This window comes from Phytophthora parasitica (assembly GCF_000247585.1).
Source record: "Phytophthora parasitica INRA-310 unplaced genomic scaffold supercont2.19, whole genome shotgun sequence".
In the NCBI taxonomy this organism is placed as follows: Eukaryota; Oomycota; class Peronosporomycetes; order Peronosporales; family Peronosporaceae; genus Phytophthora; species Phytophthora nicotianae.
The window spans coordinates 901,491-910,533 of record NW_008649005.1 but is presented as its reverse complement, the minus strand read 5'-3'; the positions used below and the strand labels follow the sequence as shown (position 1 = coordinate 910,533).

The following is a 9,043-nucleotide window of genomic DNA, read 5'->3' as shown; positions in this document are numbered from 1 at the left end:
CCTCAGCAACCCCACGGTTATCGGAGTACCCCTCCGTTAGTGGGCAGTCCAGGGCACTGTGTGTCAGAGTGGATCGCAACGTGATTTTGCGAACCCCACCCACCACAAACACGACAGCCTACAAGCACCCTTATGACATTAGTGCGCCCTTATCAGCTAGAATAAATTACCACGAAAATAACACTAAGAGGCGAAATTTTACGAAATAAAGTAGCTACTGACAATTTTACCAGATCTCAAATTTGATGCGTTGAATATTCCAAAGACAAAGAGCGATTCAAAGTCAACATCTGCCATGGATCACCAAGTCTTGGCGCGGGAGTTCCTGCGTTCCAGAGCCAACGAGCTGCAAGTGCCTCAAGACAAGATGGACATGATGGCCGAAGCAATTAACGACCTGCAGTATGCTCACGAGGAGCTGGAGGCAACACTTCTACGCGAAGCTGAAACTATTAACGAGCTCACTGCAAGATTCGGATAGACTCCAGGAAGCAGCGGATACACTTCTTCATCCGGGGTGTTACTGGGGCAAATAATCAGGATTCTACGATGTGGATCATGAAGACAGTGATGCAATACTGCTGCAGTAAGATGGTGAATCCGTATTTCTGCTATGTTTGAGAAACATTGCTGATTCATTATGCCGTTTCTTATTATTGTTTTTAATTGACATATTCTCCTTATACCGCAACATGTGGCTCACCAGCTCACTGCTACTTAAGAAGCTTGCTAATCTCTTCATCCGTCTTCATCATTTGTGTTGTATTCTCCTCGTTTGGCTGAACACGCTTTGTTGTACACAGTAATAGCCACGTGAGTCTCAATCGCATCACGCGCATGTACGCTTCAGTGATACGATGACGTTTTGAATCTGTGCGCATTGTGCACAAACAAATAGACCATTCCCAAAACCATAAGACCGCAGCTTGTTCCATCGGGCTGAATCGGCTCGTTAATCCACTTCTTAACAATTTCCTGAGGGAATCGCTCCTTTGCTCCACTTTCAGCGTGCGAATTCTCCAAAAACGGTAGCAACTTCTCCGTCCACACCTTTTTGATTTCTTTTTTTGTAGCCCTGCTGGTGCAGGGGATCATAAAATTTTACAATCAATGTCGTAGGAAGTGCCACCTTCACGAAAATAACACCCCCAATGAATTCTGCTTAAGTGTCGCGGTAGAACGATAAATGCCGTCTCAGAGAGCTACTGCTTCAATGCAGAAGGCCATATCATCAGTGATGATAACGCCACACACCCTTTCACACTGTCTGCAATCATCTTTATGCCCATGTCGATAATAGAATCGTTCACCATCACCTCACGAGGAATTCCACCAGCAATATCACTAAACTTAACGAAAGAAGACCCCGACTTCGTCTTCAGCACCGTCACGAGAGAAAGCCCAGAATACTTTGTTAGTACATCATTCGCTAGCGCTTCATGCATCTTAGCAGCTTCAGAATGCAGTAGTCCAGTTGTTTTCGTTTCCACTGAAAAAGGTTCAACAGGGTGGGCTTGAACATAGAGCCACTCCTGCCTAAGTCACTTGGTGTCTTCAATATAGCTTCTCGCTCTTGCTTTGAGTGCGTAGAACTGCTTCATTCTGTTCAGGAAATAGATGTAAAATGCATTACCGAACCGTAAGTTAATAAATGAAAGTTACGGTATCCTTACTTCTCTAAGAGCGCCCTTATTTCTCTAAGAGCGCCCTTAATAAACGCAATATCCAAGTATCTGTGCAGAACGAGGTTTTTGAATCCGAACGACACGTGCAGTCTCCACGGTGCGGATTCATCTTCCCTTTCCAGCAACTCCTTCTTTTGCAGCAATGCTGCATCTGCCTTTTTCAACAGCTCTTCAGGGATGACGAACGCGTGGTCGCTGGAATTTGCTTCACTACCTTCCACGGCAACTAGGCAGGTTGGTTACAGGACGCGCTTGTATAAATTTGTCCGTCATGCGTACTGATCTAAATCATTAGAGACCTTCTTCACATTTGGGTGGTAACTTGGCCATTGAATAATTTGTGTCAGCGTCGTGGTGACAGCAGCAAACTTGGGTTGTGGAGTTATCCACCCTTGTTTAGTCTTCTTTCGAGTCCTGCGTTTCGAAGATGGTAGTTTCAGAACTTCAATATCACGTATTTTCAAAGACTCACTTGGTGCATCGAGAGACTCACCATGAGCTGTAGCTGTTTGCAAATTTTGTTGTTGTGAACTTGCCTTGTTCTTTTCAGCAGGTTTCACCACTGAACCCTCCTCCTCCTTATGACTTCGTTTCGACACTTGCGTTGACGGGCATTTATCGCTTTCGGAGAATGAAGGAGATTCTGCAGTTTATGAGTTTCCATCTTGTGCCCCTAAATTGTGCTCACGAACAAGATCAGTCATTGAGTCGGCTATCATAGCCAACTCTTGATCTGCCTCCATTTCAGCCATCACATCAGCGTAATCAAGCTGATCAAAGAAGCTGTCCGAGTCACTTTCGGTAGGCTTAATCGCAGTGGAGTCTCCGTCCGTAGACGAATTTGCAGCAGTAATATTTCCTTGCTCGCTGTCGACAACGCTCTTCCACTTGCTCATCTGTTCGTAAAACTCCACGGTAGATAGGCCACTAAGTTTCTCAATAACTGGTTCAAAAAGAGATTGGGCCCTTGCGTATTTTTCACCATTAGACAGCACGACCATGCTTGATTGTTCCTCTCTCTGGAGACGTACGTACTCCACAGAAGCTTTGCCAATACGATATGTACCTGCAGAAGCAATTGCTAATGGTGCGGCAGCTTGAGGCGCTATTACTCGACTCGACCGGGCTTTCACCACGTTGATAACTTGTCGAAGCGGTTCCAGGCCTCTTTCCAAAGAGTCGTAAAGCTCTTCAGTTTTTCTCATGCTCCACCGACTTGGCACTGTAGAAGTAGGTAGCATTTTAAATCGGTGGGCTTTACAAGCCACCACCATAACATGTTGGCATGGAAGCCGACGGCTCTTGTAAAATAGGCAGCTGCATGACCACATCAGGTCATCGACGCACAAACCTTGACCAGACAGAAACACTTTCCACTCGGACTGTGTAGGGCCTACACAGACGCACTTTACCTCATTCTTATTCACCATGAACAAGCCCACTGCCACAAAACCTTCGCGAGGGCATCATTTGAAAGCTCCCCAGCAACAAGTTGTAAAAATGGAGGGATAGAGTCCGGACGTCGAGACTGACTGGAGAACTTGCGTAGTGAAGTCAATAAGTGATTAACAATATTGACCTGATTTTGTAGCAATCCAGCTATAGTTCTATCAATTCTCGTTTTTCTCCCGAGAAGACACTTTAACTGGTTCCAGTTCGTCTCGATCCGGTTCGTCGTTGCATTACCGACGGTAAAGTAGTTGCCACGCTCATGGTTTGACCACATTTCACTGCACCACTCCCAATTATTTTGAAAATACTGAAACTTTTATGGACATGATTTCGGGGAAATATTAGGGCAATCTCCCCTGCAATTTTTTTCCAATCCGTCCCTCGCTCTGTTGAACGCCTCTGTAGCCGTGCTGTACATCATTTGCTTTACTGAATACTCCACCTCGTCCCTCTGAGTCCCGTCGAGTTTGAATTAACTCGCTTGATGACCTTTTTCCAGTTCACCATAGTGTGAAACTGTCACAACAAAACCGTCGCTCGAGGAAAACATTTCTCCAGCACTCTCCACTCCTTAAAATCTTTGTCAATTACGAACGTCTCGATATCTTTCCACTGATTGTTGTGCTTTCTAAAAAAATTCCAAAATCGCCTCCATTGTTCTCATCCTTTTGTCGAGAGCGATGAAATCCAAAACAGGTACACCTCGGCCTGTTGCACTTGTAGCTAGCAGACTACCTGTACAAATAGCATTTCAAAGTAGTTAAGGGTGCTGCTTCTTAGTTAAGGATGCTGCTTCTTAGTTAAGGATGCTGCATCACAGTAAAATAATAATTCTTACCAAGGTGAAACCCCAGGTTGTTGGTTTCGTACGTCCAGTCCATACAAAGCGACTCGCCCCAACGCTCGAAGGCTAGTCGTTGAACTGCAGATTTGATCACAACACCGCTGGTAACATCATTCTGGTCTCGAATGACCAGTACGTGGTGATCAGCAAAGGTGGCGAGGGTATCCAACATTCTTGAAAGCTGTTTATCCGCTGGCGTACTATTGAGCACCTTGCGAACAATGTTGCGTACTTGTTGTGGCGTCACGTGGCGATCCAACGCCCCAGATAGAAACTGCTGAATCTGATTTGATTCTGTGTTGGTATCGGCGAGAACTCCAACCTGATCAAACACCAGACTGTTGGCGTAAATTGTTGCATTCGTGCGGTGATTGTGCGTCCAGGTCTACACAACAAAATAATTGCAAGTTTAACACCAGCACCTTCACTAACGCTATTAATACTTACTCAATTTCGCAGAACAATTTTCCATTCATCTCGTCCTCCTTCATCAGCCCAATTTCTAACTGTAGCCGTAAAACGAGCCTTGCATCCTGTGTATCAACTTGGAGTATTGCGTTGCCCTTTGCTTCGGGACTTCTGCGAACAACCGTGAGGGCTGCGAAATACCTTGTAACTGTACTCCATCTTGGTAGGAATCCGTAGATCTCTCAATCTACAAAAAATCAAATTGTTAGTGTGAAGTTAAAATGAATTAAATAATTTTACCCACGTGTCGTGTTTTATCACGGTGCGAGTATCTCGTGCTCTAAATAGCAGGTAATAATCGGAGCAATACTTCTCCAAAGTACTACTAAACTCACGCCAAGATGAGAATATGAACTCCCGCATCGGTGGAATTTTGTTCACCATGCCGACACGAGAGGTCTCCATCGCGACGCTGTCGGGATAGGACTCGGTACGTCTAACTCGGGGAGTGCGGTCTGTCGTCGGGTCCGTAACGTCAAACTCATTGACTTCTTCCGTATGACCTGGTTCGTCGTCGGTGGACGGCAACGACAAAGTATCTGCGACGCTGTCCTCGCTCTCTTCACCGCCGAGTCCATCGCTCCCAACCATGGTTCCGTGTCGCCTACGTTTTTCCGGTCTTTTTTGCGCGCCACGGTCGATGCTTTCTGCGCTTGATTGTCGGCCTCGCCGGAGTTTGTGGTCCAGTAGGAACTGCAGAATCATTGTGATAGCAAGTTAGATATTAATCGTACGACTCATTCAATTCAACAACCACTAACCTTGTTTTTTTTCTTTCGGGAAGGCGTGTTATCTGTATATAACATGGTACAAAACTCCAATTAGATACTGGTCATAAGCGAAGAAGAAAATATACAGCACATAGGCTCTTACCAATCGCAGCCAGAAGTTCCAGAAGGGAATCACTTGAGTCGCTTCCAGGTTCGAAATCTTCATCAAAGTCGTCCTGCGCAGACGATGAGCTTGGCTTGAACAGGTCGTCCAGGCTGTCTGTAATGAAAAATAAACGCGTCAGAACACCTATATATATATTCAAAAATCTGCAAAACGCTCACACCGTCCGACATGGCGTCTCTAGTGTGCTTGTGGGCCTGCGTGGGGCATTTCCGTGGTGGCGTATGCGTGGCAGTCTCGTGGCAACGGTGCGTATCGGCCTTTCTGCAGGAAAAGCGCGGGGAGACGTCGTTCAGATGGCTTCCGACGCGTGGCGCGTTTTTTCAAATGAGCTCCTCAAATCCAAAGGCCAGGAATTGTCGTACTTAAATTAGGCTGTACTGTACACCTGTATTTTTAGAATTATACGAGGCTGTACGGTGCATCGGTAATTTTCGGAGATTTTAAAATATGACGGTAAGTTTTGCAAGAAAGAAAATATAACGAAAACTTTAAGGGTGCTCGAATTTTGAAGCAACCTTATATGTACCTTTTCTGTAATTGTCTTATGGTGCTTGAACTACGGGGGAAACTAAGGAGAGCCCTCCAGCTGGGAGGGCCCTCACAAAAAAAAGTTATTTGTTGCAAAAAATAGAACGAGCCGTCGGCAACGGCAAATCTAATTTGTGGCGTTGCCGACGAGATGTGGCTACAGCAAATATAGTTTTCAACTACGGTTACCTCCACCATGCGGCCCTCGTTTCCGCCTTCCGGCTTTGATATAGTGTTTTTGCAACTGGATACGTCTAGTTTCGACGCTTTGCTTAGCGAAGCACGATCACGCACATACACATCAGTTTTTCGAGAGGTCGGAGGAGCTAATGATGACCCATTTCGAAGCCAGTCGCGCGTTATTCGACTGAGTTCGGCACTAAATCTTGTCCAACAAGCTATTAACGAGGACGTGTGTATTAGAGACGAGAAGTATACACCTACAGTATTTTCCTTCATGCATTCTCGGCCTGATGGAGAAGCTCAAGAGCCCCATCAAGATTACACGGCAGAAGTACGAGATCAATGTGGTGAAAAGTTTCCGGGTTCGGTGCCTGCAAGTGTCATTGTATTTTTGGAGAATGACACGAAACTTCGTGTTTTTACGGGTTGTTTCGAATATCCAAACGTCCAAAAAGAAGTGCTAGTAGATATACATCGCTGCTATGGTATTATATTTCGTGGAGATCTTTTCCACAGTGGAGTAGCCTACACTACAGCTAATTACAGGCTTCATTGTTACCTGGTTTTCAAGGGAGAGACTTGGACCCCTGACGTAGTGTCGAACACGCTGTTTGTGTGCCAGTATTGTGGACACACAGACAGCCATTCTGGTCGTATTCGGCAGCATAGATATTTCTGTACTGACAATCCTGACGCAGAAGCCCACAGGCAGCTACGAAGGGAGAAACAGAATCGCCGCGGGATGTTCCCCTGCCTACACTGTGACATGGTGTTCGCAGTTCAAAGTTTTCTTCGTTCACATACTTTTAATTCACACAAGTCATAGAAGAATAGTATATCTAATGAATATTTTTTTTAAATTTAATGATAATGATCATTACTCGACCCAAATATTAAATAAACATATTTGGAATTTAAATTGAAGTTTAGCTGAAGATAAAAAGAGATTTGCAAGATCCAAGCGAAGATACTTTTTGAAAGTATGCTACGTCTTCTTCGCCATTACTCGTATGGGCTCATACCAGCATAGCCCCAACTTCTGGCAGGTGTGTGGTGATGATGGTAGTGCACACTAGACGCTGTAGACTTCTGCTGACCAGATTCGTGAACTTTATCCAATGTTTGTGTTCCAAACAGTGAAGGATCGGGTTGTGGTGGCTGGGACGGTGTCAAGTTAGTATCATTAAGCTCCACACGTTTAAATTGTACCGACTCTCTTGCTGTGCCGTTAGCGCCGTGGTTTCGCTTGTGTGTGATTTCTATGGGTTTCCTACAACTCTTGGCTCTGACAGGTAGAGGATCAAGAATGCGAGCAGCATCTATTTGCTTCTGTTCTGTGCCTTGTTGAATCCACCAATGCTTGTAAAAATGAGAAGACATAAGATGCAGACGTCCTTCGGACTCTATGATTGCTTTGAGATCGTGAACACACGGCATTCCGTGAACTGCACGGAAGATACCTCTGCACTCAGTGAGAGCTTCACTTTGCACGATACTTTTTCGAGCTTGATTCCAAAGTTCGTCAGTCTTGTACAGATCCCAATTGGTTATAATCTTCACACACGCGGCGAACTCATTGAATTGCAGTTGGTAAGGCACTATGGTTTCGTTGCGGCTCAAACACTCACGCGTCCTGCTAGCAGACGATATTCACCATGGAAGTAACTTGTTGTAAACGGTAAAAAAAGGTCGCCGCGGGTCGACTTGATCCAGCGCTTGCATTGAGCGTGAGTCCCCTCGGCAGTTGACGTATCTCGAACACCGAAGTGCATGAACCGATTTGTTCGGACCTTTACGATTCTTGTCTTCGTACTTCAACCAGTGCTCTGACAGATATGCGGCTAGTTGGGCGTTACATTCAGCTAGAGCGGTCTTGTTTGCTCTCAAATCCTCTTCCGTCTCCGAGCCAACTGTGCGGTAGAACAGCGCCATAAATTTGTCGGTGGCCAAGGAATTCGAGTACTTGGATTGACCGGGAGCAGGGTTTTCGACAGTCAGCTTGCCCAGCACCTCTCTTGCTTTACTCAGAACATTTTTGTTCATGTGCCATCGACACAGAATTGTCGGTACATCGGGGAAAACGAGTGCCAGAGCATTCATTAACGGTTGGTCCCTATCATGAGAAATGGCTCTCGGCTCTGGGACATCATACTCTAACATCAATAGACGTAACATGTTCAGGGCCCAAGTGTAGTCTTGTTTCTTCTCCCCTGGAAGCCAGGCTTGACAGACAGGATTACAGTGTCCATTCCAGTAAGTGAGATGACGTTTAGAAGCAGGAGGTCGAACTTATTAGCCTTGTACGTGCAGTCCATCACTAAAATGTCAGAGTTAAACTTGTAAAGACTTGCGGTAGCAGGATGAGCCCACAGTAGATATTTAAGACGTTGAGTTTCGATGTATGTTGTGTATCGATAAAAGAACTTCTCTTGGTTGAGCTGGTTGAAGAGGGCCTCAATAGGAGTAGCGGGAGCGAGAACTCGACGACGAGCTTAGTCCTTGGCGTTAGCGATATCCTTAGGAAGTAGCATAGTGTTGGGGTCATGATTCAACATTGTTGCGTAAATGTTGGCTACCGGTACACCAGCTGCAGATTGAGCCTCAATTGTACTGTGAACTGAGCGCTCAGAAGTAGCAATGATATCCTGAGCAGCTCTGGATCTGTGAGCTGCGTGGACACGAGCGTCCATGGATGGCTTGTGGTTGTGAACGGCGCTACCATTACCAGTGTGAACGATGGCCCATTCCCCTGCAGGTGCATTTTTGTCGATCGCCCTCAACGAAATCCGCATTGGACAGCCACACCGCCTCGACCCGCGTTTAATTCGAACCCTGTCTTCGGCAGCGAGTTTTTTTTTTTAGTACACTTCGGTTTGCCCGCACGATCGCATTCATAATTTCGGATGCAAACCTCACCGTTGTCATTTTTTCGTATTCGCCTTCGCGATACGTTGAAGCCATTTGATCTTGTCCACGCATGAAGCGC

General features: G+C 45.8%; 6 protein-coding genes across 6 annotated transcripts; 1 reads left to right on the top strand and 5 right to left on the bottom strand.

Annotated features, from left to right (window-relative positions):
• Positions 1-295: 295 nt before the first annotated feature.
• Positions 296-481, top strand: PPTG_10463 (hypothetical protein; the record flags this gene model as incomplete). The annotated part of the gene is made up of 1 exon (XM_008905156.1): positions 296-481. The coding sequence occupies one exon, from the start codon at positions 296-298 to the stop codon at positions 479-481; it is 186 nt and encodes a 61-aa protein (XP_008903404.1).
• A 365-nt stretch (positions 482-846) lies between these two features.
• On the bottom strand, positions 847-1,095 carry PPTG_22601 (hypothetical protein; the record flags this gene model as incomplete). The annotated part of the gene is made up of 1 exon (XM_008905207.1): positions 847-1,095. One exon carries the CDS (start codon positions 1,093-1,095, stop codon positions 847-849), a length of 249 nt encoding a protein of 82 aa, XP_008903455.1.
• Positions 1,096-1,202: 107 nt separating this feature from the next.
• On the bottom strand, positions 1,203-1,445 carry PPTG_22600 (hypothetical protein; the record flags this gene model as incomplete). The annotated part of the gene is made up of 1 exon (XM_008905206.1): positions 1,203-1,445. One exon carries the CDS (start codon positions 1,443-1,445, stop codon positions 1,203-1,205), a length of 243 nt encoding a protein of 80 aa, XP_008903454.1.
• An 890-nt stretch (positions 1,446-2,335) lies between these two features.
• PPTG_10462 (hypothetical protein) lies at positions 2,336-2,959 on the bottom strand (the record flags this gene model as incomplete). The annotated part of the gene is made up of 1 exon (XM_008905155.1): positions 2,336-2,959. One exon carries the CDS (start codon positions 2,957-2,959, stop codon positions 2,336-2,338), a length of 624 nt encoding a protein of 207 aa, XP_008903403.1.
• A 978-nt stretch (positions 2,960-3,937) lies between these two features.
• On the bottom strand, positions 3,938-5,516 carry PPTG_10461 (hypothetical protein; the record flags this gene model as incomplete). The annotated part of the gene is made up of 6 exons (XM_008905154.1): positions 3,938-4,366; positions 4,591-4,636; positions 4,694-5,142; positions 5,211-5,242; positions 5,323-5,439; positions 5,507-5,516. 6 exons carry the CDS (start codon positions 5,514-5,516, stop codon positions 3,938-3,940), a joined length of 1,083 nt encoding a protein of 360 aa, XP_008903402.1.
• A 3,033-nt stretch (positions 5,517-8,549) lies between these two features.
• PPTG_10459 (hypothetical protein) lies at positions 8,550-8,849 on the bottom strand (the record flags this gene model as incomplete). The annotated part of the gene is made up of 1 exon (XM_008905153.1): positions 8,550-8,849. The coding sequence occupies one exon, from the start codon at positions 8,847-8,849 to the stop codon at positions 8,550-8,552; it is 300 nt and encodes a 99-aa protein (XP_008903401.1).
• Between the last annotated feature and the right edge of the window lie 194 nt (positions 8,850-9,043).